The sequence below is a fragment of the Vulpes lagopus genome, chromosome 16, assembly GCF_018345385.1.
Source record: "Vulpes lagopus strain Blue_001 chromosome 16, ASM1834538v1, whole genome shotgun sequence".
In the NCBI taxonomy this organism is placed as follows: Eukaryota; Metazoa; Chordata; class Mammalia; order Carnivora; family Canidae; genus Vulpes; species Vulpes lagopus.
Window position 1 is genome coordinate 45,299,881 of NC_054839.1, and position 22,942 is coordinate 45,322,822.

A 22,942-nucleotide genomic window follows, 5' to 3' on the forward strand; every position below is an offset into this window, starting at 1 on the left:
CCTTTAAGAGACCATACAGGCAACTGATTTCTACAAAAGCTTTTGATTTATATGCAGGCTTTTGGGTGGTTTTTCCTGCAAACTATTAGAAAAATCTTCAATGAGTGATCATTGCTACATTTAAGAAAACGAAGTTCTTCCAAAACCTTACACCAATAACAAACACCTTAATAAAAGATACAATATAATTTCACAATTAAAAATAGTGCAAGAGTGAAAAATTAAAAGTGACACAATCCATGGTGTGAGTGAACAACTGTACTAAGGCTTCTAAAAACTTCACTGTACCTTTGCAGCCCTTTAATTTTTCTAATGGGACTTATCAATTAGAGTTATCTTCTTATTCATCTGGTGAATATTTTGCTTTTGATTAATTTAAAATTTGTCACAATTCCAGTTACAAAAAGAGAAAGTGCTCATAGACTCTCAACATGGCTATTCTCAGAGGCCAAGACAATTCAACACTAACTCTACATTAAACGTATTGAGAACTGCATACATTCTTTTTCTTCAGGGGCTTTTTTTATGCATATATGCACATATGCATTTTTTTAAAATGGAGATGAATGAAGATATGTTAAGCTGGTGGCTTCTGCATATCAAGGAGATGCTTCTGCAAACTAAGTCAATTATTCATGCAGAAAATAAGAAAGAATGCTCTCATCCCCAATAACAATGTTCATGATCCAAAAATATTTGTTATATTAATGCAAAATCATAAAATATCAATAAGCACAGGAGAAAAAAATATCAGAATCACCAAAAGATTTAATGATTCTATCCTGCTTCTTTCTGTAAAATATTTCAATTATCTTATAAAAATTTTTTACATTGACTGCAAAAAAGTAAATCAGTAAAAAAATAGAATAAAGCATAGATGAATATTCACAAATGGGTAGAAAGAATATGAAAATATTGCTGTGGTTCAGAATCACTACATGGGCTGTGACAACTGATAAAACTATTGTCCAGCTAAGTTTACATAGACTTAAAATCAATGATAAAGCAATGAGGAATATTAAGGAGGAGAAAGGAAAAGTCACTGACTGTAGAAAGAAAATGATCACTCAGTACCAAACACCTTTGAATGAAAGAGCTACAGTGAGGAATGACAAATGTGCTCATCAGTTATGGCCACCCTGAAACAGAAAAAGGAAGTAGAAAAGAAGTGAAGTAAGGAAACTAAATTTTTCTCTAGGGAGAAAAGAATAAAATCAATCTCATCAAATCCTCTTAAAAAAATTTAAAAACATAAAGGTAAAAATTCCATTTTGACTCTTCGACTGTAATAGTTTAAACACATTTGGGAGCACATTATGAACAGCAAATTAGGCTTCATCTTCTAGAAATACAGACTTAAAAATAATTACTTTTACCATCAAAATAAGATTAAGATGTATTAATGGAAAAAAGACTGTAAATATAGTCGCATGAAAGTCAGAAGGGGAAAGATATGTTACATCAAGTTTCTTCAAGAAAAGAAGGACATAAACTAAATATTGATGGTATTTCAGTCTTTCGGAGAAAAAGTGGCCAGACAATGAGAGTGAGGGAAAAGAGCTCTTAATTAAACATATGAACCATTAGTAATATACTATAAAATATGAAATGATAATTTATCTAGAAAATGATAGTTTTGGGATCCCTGGGTGGCGCAGCGGTTTGGCGCTTGCCTTTGGCCCAGGGCGCGATCCTGGAGACCCGGGATCGAATCCCACATCAGGCTCCCGGTGCATGGAGCCTGCTTCTCCCTCTGCCTATGTCTCTGCCCCTCTCTCTCTCTCTCTCTCTGACTATCATAAATAAATAAATTAAAAAAAAAAAAAAAAAAAAAAAAAAAAAAAAAAAAAAAAAAAAGAAAATGATAGTTTTTCTAGAATAAAATGGTAAAGAATAAAGTTCCATGGCCCAATGCATAATTACTGGTACTAGGCTTTTTGTTATTTTATTTCTCTTGGAAAGGAGTGATGGAGGGGTAGATGACATTGAGGTGGTAAGAGAAAAATGTAAGAAGACCAAAACTAAACTAAAGCTAGCAAATGAGAAAACACTCTATACTTCAAAGATAAGGCTATCATAATTTTAGAGCGTATTTTGCTATTTTAGAGAAATAGAAACCTATCAGACTTCTAATGATAAGTATATTAACAGGTATCATAAATTGAGGAAAGGAAATAAAAAAACTATATGAAACTAATTTTAATATACCTTGCCCTCCTGTTTTTCCCTAACTATAACTGAGTATCTAAAGTCACCTAAGTCCTTTATAAAATGGACTCCCATGAGACCAATAGTTCTAAATTACATCAACAAAATTATCACAGAGCTTTGACATACATTGGCAACAAAATCAAATAATCGTTAAACAGAGATATTATAGTTAATACATACATATACATATGCAGCATGACTTCATATGTAATTCAAAGTTCTTTTCTTAATCTGATATGTAAAGAATATACACATATCCAACAGAGATTTGAATTTGACAACTGCTGGACATAATTTAGTCAAATTTAAAGTAACAAATTGGGAAAGAACAAAATATGCATAAAAACTTGCAAACGTAAATAAGGGCACCTATTTCCAAAGCAAAATATAACAAAGCATTACACAAGAAAAGTTAATTCCAATGCATTCATTTTTATTGTAGCTCAATGTAATTAATTAGAATATTACGTTAAAAGTGGCCAGTTTTAAGCAAATTCAAAATATTTTTTCACACTGGCAAATCTTGTGTTGCTATGAGTAATCGTTTAGAGTTATGTATTTTCTTCAAAATAACTTATGCCTCCGTACAGAATTTGGATCACGTACCCATGCCTCTGTCTGAATGGGCCTGATGTTGCTTAGTAGCACCTCTTCATAGTTTCCATAGTCAATGAATTTAACAACTGCTGTCATACCTGAAGAATGGAGAGCTTCAACTTCTGCTCGGTAAAACTGAGGAGATAAAAAGGAGTTTTCAATATGGCAATCGACATTGTCTACAAAGGGCAGTATTTGATAGAAACAAATACTCAAAGTGTTACAATATGCATTTTTTTGGAAGCTCGGTTTTCAGATTAATTTTTAGTGAGATATGTATATATTGTGAGATGATTACTGCAGTAAGTTTAGTTAATGTTCATCACCACACATAGTTACAAAACTTTTTTTCTATGCTGAAAACTCTTAAGATCTACTCTCTTAGTAACTTCAAGTAAGCAATATTTGAAAGGAAATTTTTAAGGGAATAATATTTTTAAGAAAGAAAAATTACCTTTAGATAATCATAAATTGGCTAAAAAAACGGGAGAAATTCTCACCTCCATATGAGTTCTGACATACACTGAGCAGTAGTAAGATTTCAGGACAGAACTAAGAAGCTCAGTAGAGAAGAATATTCACATATTAATGGGTGTAAAAAGAACTAATGTTATGTCTTGTAGTTAGCCACTGAAGCCCTTTGAGAACATTAGTTACACAATTCTTACCTACTAATCAGAAAATGTAACTATGGAGCAATCTATGTAACAAATAGAAATATATGACAAAAATAAATCTCAAAGAAGGGGACTCACTGCCAGCCACCACGGGCAGCTGGCATGAAGTAGGAATAAACACATTAGTTATATCCAAGACTTGTAGGATTTGAGACATGGCAAGACCAGACACTTTTATTTTGTCAGTTTACCTAGTGTAATTTGGCTCTGGGAAACTAATTCACGTTAACAAACACACAAGGAATTGATTTACATAACAATAACAATCTTAAATTTTTTTTCTGTTAAGGTAACTAGGAATAGGTCAACTAACTATTTGGAGTACTTCTCTACTATATGTCAACCCGTTCAGGACCCAAATTACAGGTCTGAATGTTGCTTAGTGAAGATGAAATGAAAACGAAAACTATTTATTCTTAAGGAATACTTCCTTCAAACGAGGGTAGCTGGAGGCTCTTACTACAACAATATCTACTCTAAGAGTATCTCTTTTATAAGCTCACCAGAATCAGAAAAAGCTAAAAGTAACAAGAATTCTTATTATCTATAACCTTGTAAAATATGTTATCCTGAGTATAGTAGGAGAAAAAAATCTGTTTTTACTGATCAACTAGTATATGTAACATCACAAAGGTTATTAAGTTAATCCATAGTGTTTTCTTCCTAGGTCTGGATGCTGGTAAATTCAGAGACACCATGCTGGAATTTTTCTTTCCTTTTTTTTTTTGGGGGGGGGGGGGGTGGTGGTGGTTCTTGTATTAGAGTTCTTGATATACATTCACATCTATCTATCCCTTCCTCCTTTATTTCTTAGCCTTACACTTCAGTGATCTGTGAATTACTGTGAGAATTTCTGGACGTATGCTTCAATTATAAGCTCCTCAGATAATTATATCAGTTCTGATAAGTTCAACAAATGAAAGTCATAATATAGCCTCGGAAAATAAAGAAGTTGACATCCTTTAAGAAGCTTAGAGTCTAATAAAAAACAGCCTGTGTAAAAAGAAATGACTTTTATATAATGTGGAGTATACTGTACTAATGGTGCAGTGATATGGTACTTAATAAGACTCAGGAGTTTGGGAAGAATTTGTTGGAACAGATGACAATGGATACAGCAGTCTTCAAGGATGAAGAAGGTTTAGCTAAGTAAAAAAACTGAGGAGGGTGTTCCACAGAAAGTTAATGAGACATAAAATATGGAGATGAGAGCAGAAAACTACAGTTTAGAATTAATTATGGCATGATATGAGAAGGGTCAACCAATAGGAAATTAGACAGGACAAGAAGGTAAGTGACAGAAGATAGAGGCTCTATATGCATGCTACAGGCTGTATTTGTTCCACAATGAAAGATTTTAACTAGGAAGAATGACATGGTATAAGATCAGGATCAGTAATAGTAGTCCCAATGACAAATTTAAGAGGAATAAGGTTTAAGGCAAGAAAACCATTTTGGAGGCTGTTATAGTATTCCAGTTGAGAGGGCAGAAAGAACTGAACTAAATATAGCAGTCTAGAGAAGAAGGAGAATTTTCCCAAATTCTCAAATCTTTCTATGGAAATAAAGGTTGAGAAAAGGCAAGATAGTGTGAAGAATTTTTTAAATGTTAGATTATTCTAATGAGTTGATTATCTTCATAACAGCACTATAATGCAATTAAGATTACAGTTTCTTAACGACAGTTATAACTCATGTTTTTCTTAAATCTTTATCTTGGTTGGTCTCTGGTTAAAAAATAGGAAAGTTGACTATTCTTGACAAACATTTAAAAGCTATCTTACATTAGGTGTTTTCAGAAGATAACTAATCCTATCTCTTTCAGGGGGTAAATATTGTTTATTTGTTTAATGGTGCAATGTTTAGAGAGCCCCCAGTCCCTCACTCTAAAATGAACGTACACATTCAATTAAAGTCAGAAGAGTCACCTTAGAAGATCATCCAATTCTAAGAATACTCTAAAAGCTCAAAACATTTTGGGAATTTTTAGGTACTCTCTTTCACAAACTATATGACATTATATTCAATATATTCAGAAAAGGCAACAGATGAATTTGGTATTATTGATCTTTTTGAGATAATTACACCTATAAGTAAAACTTTATTAATAATTTCATCAAGTGTTTGAAGAAATTAGGATAATAGCATATCCAGAATTATCTGATAGATCCCAAGTACCTGACACTTACCAACTACTCAATTATGGTTTTACTCAGTATTTGTTAAGGAACTCGTCTGTTAAGTCTAACATCTGAATACATATAGGTCTGTTATTATTCTCTGTTGCTTATTTGTTTCTCACTCATTTTCTCTATTTTTAACCAGGCTTCCAAATTTTTTTATAGGATACCAGACATCACAGATGAAATACTGAAGAGGTTTTAGAAAAAAAAAAAATTTTTTCCAAAAGGAAGATTATATTTTCTTTTGGCAGGCAGATGAAGTACAAACAGATATCCTTGAGCCTGTAAATGGTTGGTTGTAGGCTTTGTAATGGCTTGTATTAGTTTTGCACTTACTACTAGGGCATGATCCTTGAGGGATTTCAATGGAAAGCATGAGTCATAATACTAAGCCTTTCAAAAGTTAATGCACTTGGAAATCCTTTTACTTCCTCTGTTCATCAAGATCACCAACAATCAGACATTGTTCAATACAAAAAAAAAAAAAACATTTTTCCATTCTCAGCTTAATCAAACTTTCACAGAAGCATTTGACACAAGTACCCCTCTCCTTGCTGCTATCATCAAGGAACATCTAACACCCTGCTTATGCTTCATCATTCACTGAACACAGGAGGGCCTGGTTCCTGATTCCTGGCCCTCTCGTATCCTTTTAAAAGATCCAACCACATTCCCTAGCCTGAAATTCAGTTCCTTGAAAACTACAGTTAACTTTGTCTTCATCACTCCTTCTAGCCAAACTCTCATTGAGCATAGCCTTATTTTATCAACTGAAAACTACTCTACCTATGAAATACTTATTTCCAATATTTTTTCTTTAACTTGACCCTCACATCCAACCAGGTCTCTCACACTAGAACTCCTCTTTTTTAAAATTAAAAAAAAAATAAAAAAAAAATAAAAAAATAAAAATAAATAAATTTTTTATTATGATCTTGCTGATATCTCCAGTGCCCTACCACTCTCCTTTTTTTCTAATGTAAGTACCCACTTCAGAATTAACTAATTAACAGATCCCTCCACTGCGGGAGAAGCAGGGCAGTAGGGCTGCAGAGGAAAACTAGACAGACATAACCCTGCCTTTAAGAAACTTAAAATTATGGTAGAGGATGGAGCTATCAACCCAAGAACCAACACTAAAAATACTGACAAACTGTAGCAAGTTCTGGAAATGGCCCCAACATCACTTCCTGGAGAAGCCTTCTTTGACTTGCCCCCAAGCCCCCAAGAACGAGAAGAGCTGGTAGAGGGGGAAACATGTGCAAAGTTCCTTCTCTCTGAGGCTCCCTCTTCCCTCTTCCCCTTCTTATTCTCTGTTGGGTCTTCTCCCTCTGATCCACTGTATTCCTTCTTGACCTTATCTTCTGTCTTTCCCTTCCCCTTTCCTCATGATTTTTTGCTTTCTTTTGTAGACAGCATATAATGCAGAACTAAAGAATGCTTAAATTACTGTCTTAATTATTATCATTTATTGTTAGCTAAATAATTAGCTTTTCTGTTCTGATTTCTTTTAAGTAAGCCAATTGTATATTTTCTTTAATTTAAATGAAATCCATAGAATTTAACTCTGTGCTACTCCACTCATTTTCTTCCTTGTGAATCGGCATAACTTTACTAGAAAGAAAAGCAAACACTGACAGTTGATGATAAATGAAGTAACTGATCAACTTCACTTCATCACCTTTAAATACTGCTCTGATATACAATCTAAAATTAGAACTTACCTAACCAAATTTTGAGACTGATTCTCCCTAAACATCCATAAAACATATTAAATATTTTACTTTTCCTTTTTTATAAATTACATATCTATGAACCTGCTCAAAGACCTTAAACATGTACGGCCATAGAACCAAAGTCCCAGTCCCAAGGCAATGGCCTTCTATGGCCTCGCTAGAATGCGACATTCAGTAATATTAGTATATGATAGCTTGACAGCATGCATACCTTGTTGTCTTCCCAATAAAGTGCAAAACATTCATCTCCAGGTTTCCACAATTTTGCATACTCCATAGGAATAGATGATTCTAGTACTTTTTCTGGTTTAATGGGCCCAGATCTTCTTTTGGGCCCACTGTTGTAAAATACTTTATCATCGTAAGGTGTAGCTGTGATGGGTCCTGCCGGCTTAATCGGTCCCACTCGCCTGCCCCTCAGTGGCATGTCTGTCTCTCCATTTGGAACACCAAGGAAACTATTAGTTCGGACAGGATTCTGGAAATCGGTATTTACATTAAAATGTTTTTCAATTTTTACACCACTGAAAGTTTCGTTACTTGTTCGTGGCTTCCTGTCATAAAAATGATCAGGATTTGCTGTTTGGTTTTCTCTTTTCCCACGTTTCTGGTTATTATAATCAGTGGATTCTTGAGCAAGTGGATTTTCCTTTGCCTCTGCATAGGATGGACCTTTGCCTGATCTGCTTTGCATAGAGTTATCCCTTTTTTTAAAAGCACCGTCGTGCTGAGAACTGAAAGGGTATGAAGGCTCTTTAGTTCTGTCGTATCTAGAGTAGGGTCTATCACACTTGATTCTGTCTTCAGCCCATGCTTCAGACCCTGAAGAAGTACTGGGTCTTTCGGAACCTCTGTTTCTAGGTAATCCACTGCCTTCTAAAACTGACTTTGAATTTTGGGTGTCTCTTTGAAAACGAGGAGGTTTCTCATTTCTTGGCTGTCTGGTATCATTTCGAGGAAGATGTCTTGGTTGATTGTTATCTTTTACTCCATTTTGCTCAGTATTTGACAATCTGTGTTGTCCCTGATGAAGCTGCTGTGGCTGTGATTTAGGTTCTGAAAAGTACAAGGGTATTATATACATATTAAAATGAAGACTCTGCAGTAATATCTAGTGATTTAAAGATATCTAAAAAATTATTAATACAAATCATCAAATTATTTATTTTAACATTTTCCACTACCTTCCCACCTCATTATCTTAATCCCCCTCTACTTCCTTAGAGTTCTGTTGTTTCTAATGTCCAGTTTTCCTGGTCAGGCGCGTTAGTAAAGTAAAGCAATGATATGAACCATGAGAAAATGAGGGATGATCCAAAAGGAATTTGTCTTTGTCCTTGGATGTTTGCATTCTTATAATATAGCTATCTACATGCGCTATTCTGGTCATTCATTTCCCAAGACATTAATGAAAAAGAATTGCAAACTGCTAAGATGCTGCTATAAAGCTGCTAAGTACAACCTTTGCCCAATTCCTGGAATCTTGTTTCAATTTAAATATGTATGCCTTCAATGTCAGTCAAGTTCTAGCCTTTGCAAAAATGTTACTCCTCTAACCTGCCTGGATCTGGAGTTGCTAAGTGTTTAGATTACAAATAGATACCTTACTACAGAAGATAATTAATAATTGCTTTTGACTTATCAAAGTAATTAAGAGGAGGTACCACTTGGAAATACAGAAAAAAGTATCAAAAATATTATTAAGCACAATTGTGCAGATAATGTTCAATTAGGAATCCAAAGCAGTGACAAAGATAACTTAATGATAACTTAATGGCTGTGTTTCATGTAGGGATTTTTGTTCTATTTCAATCTGTTAACTTGTCATTTACACTTTCTTCCTCCATTGTTTTATGTAGCATGTCTATAACCCTATCACCAAACATATTGACTGGTCTTTGGTGTACATGTCTTGTTTCTCTTGTCATACACAAGGGTCACGATATTTCTCAACAGTGGCACTACTGAGATTTTGGGTGAGACTGTTTCTTGCACTGCAAGAAAATTAACCTTTCTGTCATCCAGACACTAAATACCAAAGCATATTCCCTAATCACTGGGACAACCAAAACAGTTTTCGTACATCTGCAAAAGGCACTGGAGGCAAAGGGTACCAGGTAAAATGTCTCAAGCAACAGGGATAAAGAGAAGACCTTTAAAAGTTCCTGAATGGCAAAATAAGTCACAGTCTAAAGACCAAGACTCAAAATGGCAAGAAACTTCTCAACAGAACCACTGGAAGCTAAAGCCAATCTAGGGGCTTTAAGTGTCTTTGAAATTAAAGGAAAATTATGTCCTAAGTACAATTCTATACCCAGCCAAATCACCCATTAATTTTGACAAAGAATATATATTTTTTCATATATGCAAGATCTCAAACAGTGGCCAAGACTACTTAGAGATTTTCTTTAAAAATCACCTTTTCCCAAATTTGCTTTATTACACAAATATCTTATTTTTAACAATTGTAATCAATATTGTATTTTTCTTTAGAGAGAAGAAAAATGGTCACCTTTAGTTTCTCTGGCATTATTATCCAGGAGTGATAATTTAGGGAAGCAGGAAGAGTGAACATAAGGAGGACACAAATGAGCATTTTCAGCAGAAAGCATGTACCAGCATTTGTTCCAGTCATTCTCACAGAATAAGAACAGCAGTTGCCTCTTGCTGACTATCTGTTGTGTACTAGGCCCCACATACTAGCACTTTATATACATTACCAATAGTCTCTAGGGCAGTCTCAAGATAAAGATGTTATGAGATTTATGGGATAGAAATAGGTCCCTTGTGAGTTGAAGAAGATTTTCAGCTTCCAAAATCAGTTAAATATGAAGATATTTTATTTGCTGTCAATAGGTTTGAATAGATATTTGAGAAGTGAGCATTTTAGATTTGCTACGTTTAGGAATGAAATTTTAAAGGTATTCTAGTTAGAGCCACCAATACCTCTGATGGTCAGGAAGTACAAGTAACTTAGGTCATCATGAGAGTAACTAAGTATCCTGGACTATGGATAGGGATCTGGATAATCATGTATACAGAATGTAGGTGTGAGAGAATTTGATTTTAATTCTTCTAAAAGAAAAAAAAAGGAAAAGATTTCCATAATTATTTGATGATGTACATTAGATTACAGAGTAAAACAAGTAACTTACTAATAATGAATATACTTTATCTCTATTATTATGCTGAGATAGTACAGTGAGAGAAGAATCCATAAAGAAAACTACTTTTAAAAATAAGTTTAGAGGGATCCCTGGGTGGCGCAGCGGTTTGGCGCCTGCCTTTGGCCCAGGGCGCGATCCTGGAGACCCGGGATCGAATCCCACGTCGGGCTCCTGGTGCATGGAGCCTGCTTCTCCCTCTGCCTGTGTCTCTGCCTCTCTCTCTCCCTCTGTGTGACTATCATAAATAAATAAAAAAAAAAAAAATTAAAAATAAGTTTAGAAATAAACTAAGTAAGGAGAAAATACAACTGTGATTTTTTTAAAAAAGATTTTATTTATTTATTTATTCATGAGAGACACAGAACGAGAGAGAGGCAGAGACACAGGCAGAGAGAGAAGCAGACTCCATGCAGGGAGCCAGATGTGAGACTCGACCCTGGGATCACACCCTGAGCCAAAGGCAGAGGCCCAACCACTGAGCCACTCAGTCCCTACAACTGTGATTTTAAAAAAACATAGTTTTCATATACATCCATTTTTTTCCTAAAATAAAATAACAGTAAGCCAAGAAAAAAGGTCATTAAATGTTGCATCATTCCTGAAATGTCCTTAAATCCAATATCTTTTCTTAGATTATGTAATGAAGTCAGATACCATAGTAAGAATTTTGAAAGTGAGCTATCCTATTAAATAAATACCAGAAGATGCTCAATTAATAAATTGTGGAAAATGTGATTTTAAACAAAGAAATAGCCACAGCAACTTCTTGCAAGATACATCCATGAAGGCAAAAGAAACAAAAGCAAAAATGAATTATTGGGACTTCATCAAGATAAAAAGCTTCTGCACAGCAAAAGATACCATCAACAAAACTAAAAGACAACCTACAGAATGGGAGAAGATATTTGCAAATGACGTATCAGATAAAGGGCTAGTTTCTAAGATCTATAAAGAACTTATTAAACTCAACTGCAAAGAAACAAACAATCCAATCATGAAATGGGCAAGAGACATGAACAGAAATCTCACAGAGAAAGACATAGACATGGCCAACAAGCACATGAGAAAATGCTCCACATCACTGGCCATCAGGGAAACACAAATCAAAACCACAATGAGATACCACCTCACACCAGTGAGAATAGGGAAAATTAACAAGACAGGAAACCACAAATGTTGGAGAGGATGTGGAGAAAGGGGAACCCTTCTGCACTGTTGGTGGGAATGTGAACTGGTGCAGCCACTCTGGAAAACTGTGTGGAGGTTCCTCAAAGAGTTAAAAATAGATCTGCCCTATGACCCAGCAATTGCACTGCTGGGGATTTACCCCAAAGATACAGATGCAGTGAAACGCTGGGACACCTGCACCCCGATGTTTCTAGCAGCAATGTCCACAATAGCCAAATTGTGGAAGGAGCCTCGGTGTCCATTGAAAGATGAATGGATAAAGAAGATGTGGTCTATGTATACAATGGAATATTCCTCAGCCATTAGAAATGACAAATACCCACCTTTTGCTTCGACGTGGATGGACCTGGAGGGTATTATGCTGAATGAAACAAGTCAATCGGAAAAGGACAAACATTATATGGTCTCATTCATTTGGGGAATATAAAAATTAGTGAAAGGGAATAGAGGGAAAGGAGAGAAAATGAGTGAAAATATCAGTGAGGGTGACAAAACATAAGAGACACCCAACTCTGGGAAATGAACAAGGGGTAGTGGAAAGGGAGGTGGGCAGGGGGTTGGGGTGACTGGGTGATGGGCACTGAGGGGGGCACTTGGCGGGATGAGCACTGGGTGTTATGCTATCTGTTGGCAAATCGAACTCCAATAAAAAAATAAATTAAAAAAATAAAAAATAAAATAAAGAAATAGCACCAAAATCAAATGGAAAGCTCCTCAGTTCTCCACTCAGAATCTAGTTGCTCTCTGCCACACTTCTTCAGAAGGCATGATGATTTCAAATCACCCATAATACTACTCAACACCACAGGCAGGCTACAATCACTCTAGTAATAAATATACTGAGATATTTTTCTATACAGGCAGTAGAATAAAATTGTTTTTAATGACCTGAAGAAACATGAAACAGAAATATATATAGAAATCGGTAACATTTAATATTAAATAGGAGAAAAAAGGGGCAAGATTAGCAAAAAATCATGGAAAAATTCATCAAAAACTGGATAAACTGTGAAAACCTCTAGAAGAACAAAGTGATTCCCCAAGAAGTCTCCACACCCAGTGTGAGGCTTGAACTCACAACCCTGAGTTCGGGAGTTGCATGCTCCACTAACTGAATCAGTCAGGTACCTCTAAAAGATCAAAGTGATAAAAAAGCTCATATGAAAACTAATAAAAGATTGCTGTATGAGTTCTGTCTGACTTATGAGTTTCAAATGTATGTTTATAAGATAATTGATTATGTTTTATATTCTCATGATTTGAAATGCAAGGGTCATTAAAAATGAATTTATTAATTACCACAAATTATTTGGGTTTGTATATAGGAAGGTGCTGAATTAATCAGGCATGTTAAAATATTAATACTTCTTCACTGAATATTCATTTTCCAGTTGTAGATGTACCTGAATTTTATAGCAGAAAATCAGGTACATTTTGCTTCCCAAGGTGATTCTTCAATTTATTCTGAGATATCTACCAGAAGAAGTGACTTAATATTTATTAAGATTTTACTATGTGCTTAACTCTACTCTGAAGATCTTTTGCCTACATTATTTCATGTAATTCTCACAATCATCTTGAAGGACAATATTATCTTTACTTTACAAATAAAGAAATAAAGAAGGCTAGAAGCTACAGAATGTTGATGCCAGAATTTAAAATCAAATCTAACTGAAGCCACTATTTTCCACTATGCCAACTTGCCTACCCAGAGAAACAAAACAATGCAACTAACAACATTTAGCTATAATTTTATCGCCTACATCTGTTCATTTCTGGTGAAATGCAGAAATCACAAAGGCTTTTTCCCAATCCCTGATGGGCTGAAAAAATTGGATACCAGGGAAATTTGGATACTACCAGAATCCTGACCTAAAATTAAGTCTCTATCCGTTAATGCAGAAAAAAACTAAAACCCTTATTAACAGTTGGACAGGTATTTGGAATCAGAGATAGCAGTGTGTAGGGTACAACCTCTGGAGAAGGACTGCATAGGTTATACCACAGCTCTGCCACTTAATAGGTTTGTAATCTTAGACAAGATAAAACTTTTCTGAGCCTCATCTTTAAGACAGGGATAACAATAGAGTCTACCTCAGAGGATTAACTAGGTTAATACATGCAAAGTACTTAGAACAATATCTGGCTTTAATAAGCATGCAGTAAATGTGGGATGTCACAGTTATTATTATTACTAGCATTATAATTATGCAAACAAATTTAAATAATATTGGATGATAAATTGCTTCCCTATTTACACATCTCCCCTACCACCAAACCCTAACTTTAGTTGGGATCATTCCCTTGCTTTATTTTTTTGTCTGCATTTATTTTTATTGTTGTTGTTGAAAATAGAGCAGAAAGAATGTTTTAGTAAAAACGTCACTATCATTTTGATACTGCATGCTCTTTATTTTTTAAAGGAGGGTACTTTAAATATTATTATATATTAACCATATATATAATACATAATATTATATTAACCAAATTGAGGGTGAAGTGTAAGTCTTACTCAGCATTGTTTTTTCCAGTGCCTACCTATAAAACAGCAAACAGATGGTATTCAGGAAGTATTTGCTAAAAGAAAGATATAGTTACTAAAAACAATGGGAATGGAACAAGCTTCTAAGTTCAAAATCATTACCTGTTTAACACTGTCACCTGGGCTCTGCTAAGGGAGCAACACTGAAATAGAAAATCCATTTTCTGTCTTACTTTCTCTTAGAAAGGTTTGCATCAAAGCATACTGGGACAGAGTTAGAATGAATTCAAGAGGTTACAAAGAAACACTGCACAACATAGAAACACTGAGCTCAGGCCAAATACATTCATTCTTCCACTTCTGAATACTGCGTCTTTGACAAAGCCACAAAGAGCTCCAGTTTCTTCATCTGGAAAGTGCAGATAATTAGACTTATTACAAGATTCTGGTGAAGAATCAATTAGAAATAGTTGTGAAATTGCTTTTCTCGTGGCCCATATAGGGACTTTGGAATTAGACTGACAATCAAACTTAAATCCCAGTTCTACCACACGGCAGCGGTGTGACCTTTTAAAATTGGAATAATGCTACCTACCTATTTTCTTCATTCAGTTACTCTATACTATAGTTAAGTGAGCACGGACTATGGACAAGTGTCAACACATCTAGTCACTATATACAAAGCAGCAGTAAAACTCATAATCTCTCTATCCTGTGGTGCTTTAGGTATAATGGGAAGAAGCAGACTTCTGCTTAAGTAAACAAACTAACAACACAGTTTAAAATTATGATAATGACTAAGAGGGAAATAGATAGACTTTTATATAAAACTGGGAGGAGTGGGAGTATCCATTTTAGGAGGAAAAATTCTCTGAAGAAGTGTGCTTTGGCTGTGCCCTAAAGGGAACCAATGCAATGAAAGGAAGAGTAGTCCAAGAAGAAGGTATAGCACACACGAAAGTCTTGGGCTGGAAACTTGCTTCATAAAGATAATGTGTCCCTGAAAAGAATCCTTGCAGGTAAAAACATAATCACCAATAACTATTAGTTGCAAGGGGGAAAAGTTAAATATACCAATACTCCAAAACTGGTGTCCATTATGCTAAATAAGAACAGCAAATCCCAGAATAAAAGGACACAAAAATGAACATTAGTAATCTGATGTGACATTTTTTTTTTAAGATTTTATTTATTTTTCATGAGAGACACAGAGAGAGAGAGGTAGAGACACAGGCAGGGAGAAACAGGCTCCATGCAGGGAGCCTGATGTGGGACTCGATCCAGGGTCTCCAGGATCACACCCTGGGCTGAAGGCGGCACTAAACGGCTGAGCCACCTGGGCTACCCATAATGTGACATTTTTCTTTTTTAATATTTATTTATTTATTTTTAAAGATTTTTATTTTGTTTATTCATGAGATACAGAGAGAGAGAGAGAGAGAGAGAGAGAGAGAGAGAGAGAGAGAGGCAGAGACACAGGCAGAGGGAGAAGCAGGCTTCATGCAGGGAGCCCGATGTGGGACTCGATCCCCGGACTCCAGGATCACCTCTGGGCTGAAGGCGGCGCTAAACCACTAAGCTACCCAGGGATCCCCAACATTTTTCTTTTGTTACTCAAAGATACAGTTTCTTTTTATTCTCATGATACTCTTTCATAGTTGTGACACACATTAAGCTTAAGGCTAAGCTCATAAATCAACTTATTTATGATATCAATGTTCACAGAATTAATCTTTTAGTATCCCAAACTCCCTTTAAAAACAGAGAGAGAAAAGTCCATGAAGAAAAGGGGGGCATGAAGCATAAAATCATTGCTGCTATAAATGAACAAATATGCAAACACTGAAAAAGTACACAACACCCATCAGTGATACAGCTACAAAGATGGCCATTCTCCAGTCATGCTTAACAGGCATGAAAAGTCCAAACCAGTCCTTACAAATGCAAAAGAAAAAAAAATTTGTTCGGGAGTACATAAAATTCCTCATATAGTTAAAAGACCAACTTAGCTCAGGGTACAACTATAACATTCCCATTTTACAACTAAGGAAGTTGGAGAAGCTTAACCAAGATGATACAACTAAGTAGGGCCGAGCTGGGATTAACCATCCAGTCAGTTTCCAGACATCACTATTAACTTCCCTGCTATACCTCCTCAACAAAAGATACTAATAGCATTAAATTAAAAAGTACTAATTAAATTAAAAAGTGCATTAAATTAAAAAGTACTAATTAAATTAAAAAGTACATTAAAAGTACTAATAGCATTAAATCATTCATAACCATGAGTCACTTTCAGTATTTCCCTGTGGAACACAGGTTGGGATTACCACAAAAATTTTTTGCCAGGATAAAAAAATAATTGCCTGTACAAATCAATCCACTAAATGAGAATACATATGTTTAACTTAGCTGATTTTCCCTTTTTCTTCTTTATTAAACAAATTGCAGGAATACGAATGCATCACAAATTTCATATGTAAAATATGCCACTGGATTAATTTGACTTTTCTTCTACCTGTAAACACACTAAACGCAAATTTTGTTCTCTTCAGAGGGTATTTGTAGCCACAATTTGGCCTTTTCTCTATCAGTAAGTAACAGACACTCTAAAACAGAGTTTTGCCTCCTGGTAGATGAGCAAAGTCTTGTTCTGAGTATTTTCAGTGTATTACGATCACACATGCATCCTTGCCTGCACAGTGCCAGAACATGTCCTAGTTGTCTTGCCTCTAGCCTCTCTTCACTTCTCAACTTGGATTCCACTTTTTCTGGGAGGTCCTTCTCTATACCCAGAGACTGAGCCAAGCATCCTTGCTCTGTGCACAGCAATATACACAATAACAGCACAACAGAGAAATGCCACAATCTTTCTCCTATGCTAGACTTTAAGACCTCTAAACGGTGTTCTTTTACCAGTATATCCTTTCTAACATAGTACCTGCCACATGGTAAGCCTCAAGTTAATACTGTGGAATGAATAAATAATCATTCATTATTTCCCAGACTGAATATGCATTGCTCTTACAAAGAAAAAACAATTTTAGAAAATAAAGGTTTTTTTCCTGGTAATTACTACTGTCTATTCATACCACCACGGTAGCATAATCTCTTGTAATCTGTATTTTCTAACAAGTGCAAGAAGAAAAAATACACCTCTATGGGTATAATGTTCTTTTCCTCCAGTGAAGAAGCATTAAAGAAGATGAGGTAATGGGGTACAGTGCCATTGCTTTGTGGAGCCTGACATGTTTCCTGTCGTTGCTCCATCCTTACCTGAGTCATCAGAGCTCTTAATCCTAACGCATTAAACCCTAAACTATACAGGCCCATTCCTTATTTCTTTCCTTTCAACCAACTCTAATACCTAAACTGTCAGTCACACCTCTGTGTTTCTTTCTTTTCTTTCTCTTTTTTTTTTTTAAGAAAATCTCCAAGCATTTGGAAATTTTTTTTAAAGATTTTATTTATTTATTAGAGAGAGATGGGGGCAGAGACACAGGCAGAGGGAGAAGCAGGCTCCGTGCAGGGAGCCCGACGTGGGACTCGATCCCTGGTCTCCAGGATCACGCCCTGGGCTTAAGGTGACACTAAACCGCTCAGCCACTGCGGCTGCCCACCTGTGTTTCTTATAAAACTCTTCTCAAACTGGATTATTTCATCTTCCTAGCATATCCTGGACATACAATAACACAAGAATTTTTAATCAATGTAGCACTGCAGTGTTACTATCATCCCCATACTACTCAATGTCATTAATGCCTTCAGTACAACTGCGCATTGGTGGAATTGCATAAATCAGGTAACGTTCCCTTGTTAACAGGCTGAGTGTTTATACAAGAGGTGCTAAACTGGCGAGTCGGAAACCATTCAGAAATAACAATTAAAAAAAAACAATTTATATTATTTTTGCTTTAACTCAAATATCAATGTTTACTACAGAAAATACACTGGAAACACCGACTAAAATGTCACTTATCAAACTTGTAAAAACTGAAAGGATGATGTGTCAAAACAACTAGAACTCTCATATAGGAAGCTCAGTCAAACATAAGAAACTAAACTTGAACTAAACTGATCTTTTCCTCCAAGCTGATTAATATTTCTCAGGATCATGAGTATAATTTTAGACTCCATATTATCTCTGTAACACATTTCTTACAAATCACACAGAAAACTATAGCAAAACAAAAGTGAGAACTCTTAACAACTTAAAGCCAAAATATGCGAGTGAAATTAAAACCACTATAATTTCAGGGACAAAAACAAAAAAAAAAAAAAGAAAGAGGATTTTTATGAAGAAAAAGCAAAATAATATCTGTTTATGGCTAGAATACTATTTTTATTTTATTATTATTTATTTATTTATTTTTAAATAATTTATTCATTTATTCATGAGAGACACACAGAGAGAGGCAGAGGCATAAGCAGAGGGAGAAGCAGGCTCCCTGCAGGAAGCTCTACATGGGACTCAATCCCAGGACCCCAGAATCATGACCTGAGCCAAAGGCAGACGCTCAACCACCGAGCCACCCATGTGCCCCTAGAATACTATTTTAAAAAGCCATAGTACCATGGTACAAGAGGTTACCTACTGACGTATAAAATGATTCAAGGAGAATAGCTGAAACTACTGCAGAATAATTCTCCAACAAGTAAAACAAAACAAAAATAAATTATTGAAGGTATTTGTTACAAAAAGCTGGTCTCAACTGACTAGAACATGAATTCATATCATAACTAAAGCATAACCCTTTCTAATATTTCTATGTCTATATTTCAGCCATTTTATCCCTTTTTTCTTTTTTTACCTCAAAACAATCATGATACAAATTTGGGCTTTTTGTATAAAATATGTTGTGTATATTCTGTAATGAGAACGAACTCTTTGGCTCTGAAAATTTGTCTATAATTTTCTCTACAAATTTATTCTGTATGAATGAATTCTGACTTAGATTATAAAATATAAGACCAAGGATTATGTCTCTTGCCTTGGAGGTACATATAAACACAAGTAGTTTTTAAATGATTATGCTTTCCATATATCATAAAAATAAAATGTAACCTTTTAAAAATATAGTGCGAGAGACAGGAAGAGAGATCACCCATCATCCTAAGCATATGGCTTAACTTTTTCATGCTATACTAATTATGCTTTTTTTTTTTTACCAATCTCTTTAAAATACTCATTTTAATGCCAATATAACATTTATCTGCTGGTTATCCTTCAGCTTGTATTCTTTTTTTTTATTAAAGATTTTATTTATTTATTCATGAGAGAGAGAGAGAAGCAGAGACACAGGCAGAGGGAAAAGCAGGCTCCATGCAAGGAGCCCAACGCAGGTGCTAAACCCCTGAGCCACCTGGGCTGCCCTTCAGCTTGTGTTCTAACCGCACCACTTCACTGGCACTATTTTCATCAATGTTTTTCAATCAGTGGTGTGCTGGACCCAACTTGAACACTGCTCTAGAGCTGACATCAAATTTTTAGAAAAATCTGGAAGCTGGTTGTTAAACTACTGATGGTGTGACACTGGACACAGTGGAGATATTTCTACCACAAAAATCATCCCAGAGCCTGCTGTTAAACATTCACCTGTACCCTGTTGATGCTATGTAAACTCAATGGACACTCTCACTTTCCCTCTTACTCCTCCTGCTTCTTTGGCAGCTGCTTTGTCAGTTTCCTTTACTGGCTCCTCCACCTCTACTTGATCTCTAAATTCAACTGCCTGCTTGATGTCTCTCCTTGATTTTTAAAAATTAACATGTCTTAAAATTAAACTCTTTTTTTTAAATTAATTTTTATTGGTGTTCAATTTACCAACATACAGAAAAACACCCAGTGCTCATCCCATCAAGTGACCACCTCAGTGCCCGTCACCCATTCCCCTCCAACACCCGCCCTCCTCCTCTTCCACCACCCTTAGTTCGTTTCCCCGAGTTAGGAGTCTTTATGTTCTGTCTCCCTTCCTGATATTTCCCAACACTTCTTTTCCCTCTTTCTGCCCCCCAAATCAATAGGTACTTAGAAACGGAGCACCACAGAAAGAGTTCTGAGCTGGGAATCAGACAGTGGGCCATGTTACAGTTCCTTAGTTCTTATGGGTAACATGTATTATCACTTCAAATCTATTATTTATCTGTCAAATGGAAGTAATATATATTTTGCATTTGCAGATGATTAAACAAATGACATGCAAAGCACCCAGAACAGTTCCTACCATATAACAGATGTTCAATAATGGCACCTATTATTTTATTTTTATGGTCAATAAATGCTTACATGAATGGACCATTAATTGAGGAGGAGGAAAACAGAAGAATGGCAAAAATGAAAAAGAGGCTCGTGTATTCTAGTATCCTGAGAAAAGCTATATCTATCTTCTATAGATTTAAGCCCCCCCCCAAATTAATTATATATCACACTTTGTAGCCTGGTTAACAAATCTTAAAAATATATATGCCAAATAATTTGATTTCCATACATTTGCCTGAAAAAATAACCATTGATATGTAAATAATTCAACTGAAATATTTTTGGAAGGTTATTGTTATAGCAAAGTTTAGAAACTTTTACATAACTAACAACATTAATGGAGCTACAATAAATTACTATGCAGCCATTAAAAATTATGCTGATGGGGATGGGGGGGTGGGGGGTGGGGGGGATCCCCAGGTGGCTGAAGGGTTAGCACCGCCTACAGCCCAGGATGTGATCCTGGAGACCCAGGATCAAGTCCCACATTGGGCTCCCTGCATGGAGCCTGCTTCTCCCTCTGCCTGTGTCTCTGCCTCTCTCTCTCTCTCTGTGTGTTTCTCATGAATAAATAAATAAAATCTTAAAAAAAAATTATGCTGACGGGAATATATAATCACACAGAAATATGGTTGTATTTTATTATTAGGACAGAAAAAGCAGCTTTATGTAAGTATGATCTCACACAGAAACAAAACCAGAATATGGTGATAAGATCATGGACCATTTTCCTTTTCTTTTGTTACCTATATTTTGAACTTAATTTTTCCTAGATTTATCAATTAACATCTATACAACAGGAAACAATACACTTTCTGTGGTACCTGATCATGACATTTATTAACATCAATTCTGGTTTTCTATTCTTAAAATACCCTTCTAAGATATGCTTTAAAAAGTGCATTTCAAACTTATGGTAAGCTGATTTTAACCAACTTTCTATATATTTCCTTTAAAATTTTTCCTAAAGTTATCCCTAAATCCACATATGATATTCTATATACATTAAGTTCAAATCACCACTAAATTTACATTCATAAAAGGACATTACATATGCAGCACTCTGGCATATTTTTATTTCAGTATTCTATAGATTGCATGAAATATTCAACCCTTTGTTTTAGAATAAGCTTTGTATTAGACAATTTTGTCCAACTGTAATCTAATGTCAGTGTTCTGAGCACATTTAAGTTAGGCTAGGATAAGTTATGAGATTTGGTAGGTGAGGTGTATTAAATACATTTTGACTTACAATGGGTTTACCAGGATGTAAACCTATCTTAAGTCAAGGAAGATCTATACTTGGGAGATCTTTTCTTGAGGAAATTCTTCACAAGAACATCTGGCCTAAAACATACATTTTCTCTTTTCATGACTTAGGTTCCCGCCTTTCCAATTAAGCCATTATCATTATATCTCATTTCCCTCCTACAGGCCCTTCTTCTTCAGTTTTCAAAATTTGATTCTTTCTGTTATTATGGAAGATAGTTAGGTTGGACAGAGATTGGGTAGGAATGCTTTGATGAAATTAATTAAATCAGTTAAGATGTCCTGTGCTTTCCTAAGGGATAGAAGACCTTTTTTTTGGTCTGACTTTCCAGATATGGGGACCATTTCCTTGTTTCTGACAAATATTTTTTTTATTACCTTTTATCTCATATTATGAATGGAGATTTGACACCAATAGCTACAGTGCTCATTTCTCAAAGTCTCTCTGGGCTTCTGTCCCAGCCACTCCACAAACAGCAATGCCAAAATCCCTAGGAGAACTCATTTGAGCTTGGTTAACCAATAATTTACATGATGAAAGGTATTTATCTTTGCCCCCCCCCCCCAAATTTACTTGCAGAGCTGAGTCTTTTTACCTGCATATCTTTATACATCATTATATGTTGGCTTTATGTTACACCTGGAGCTGCCTCGGTCAGTCATTGCTACCATGTGGAAACACTCTGTCAACATACAAAAATAGCAGGATGCAGAGACAAATTTTCTAGTTATTGAGCCAAAAAAAAAAAATCCCTTTTTGCTTATTTCCACTTCTGTGGCTTGCATCTTAAAGCAAACTAATTTAGAAGTTGGTTCCAGGTAATAGGGTGATAAAAGTGATAGAATCTCAAAAACTTGTTTACAAAGAAAGAGTGCAGGGCAGTGAACGTCTCATCCCCTAACAGGAAGTTGGAACTCCTTACTGTGCATTTAAACTGTAGCCTATTGTCTTGAAACAGACCACCTAAGGACGCTGATACTTTAAGAGAATACGGTATGAAAAGGTGTTGATTACTTCTTCTTCTTTTTTTTTAAGATTTTATTTATTTATTTATTTATTTATTTATTTATTTATTTATGAAAGAGAGAGATGGTAAGAGCATGAGTGGGAGGGAGGATCCCCACTGAGCAGGGAGCCCTCTGCAGGGCTTGATCCTAGGACCCTGAGATCAT

General features: G+C 35.4%; 1 protein-coding gene across 8 annotated transcripts in view; it reads right to left on the bottom strand.

The window, feature by feature from the left end:
• TDRD3 (tudor domain containing 3) overlaps positions 1–22,942 on the bottom strand; it is a 162,108-nt gene that overhangs the window by 32,757 nt on the left and 106,409 nt on the right. For all 8 annotated transcript variants that reach the window (XM_041730866.1, XM_041730862.1, XM_041730860.1 and 5 more), the window contains 2 exons: positions 7,616–8,460; positions 2,818–2,943 (listed from right to left, as the gene is read on the bottom strand). In XM_041730866.1, the coding sequence (XP_041586800.1) occupies positions 2,818–2,943; positions 7,616–8,460 (971 nt within the window). The remainder of the gene's footprint in view (positions 1–2,817; positions 2,944–7,615; positions 8,461–22,942) is intronic.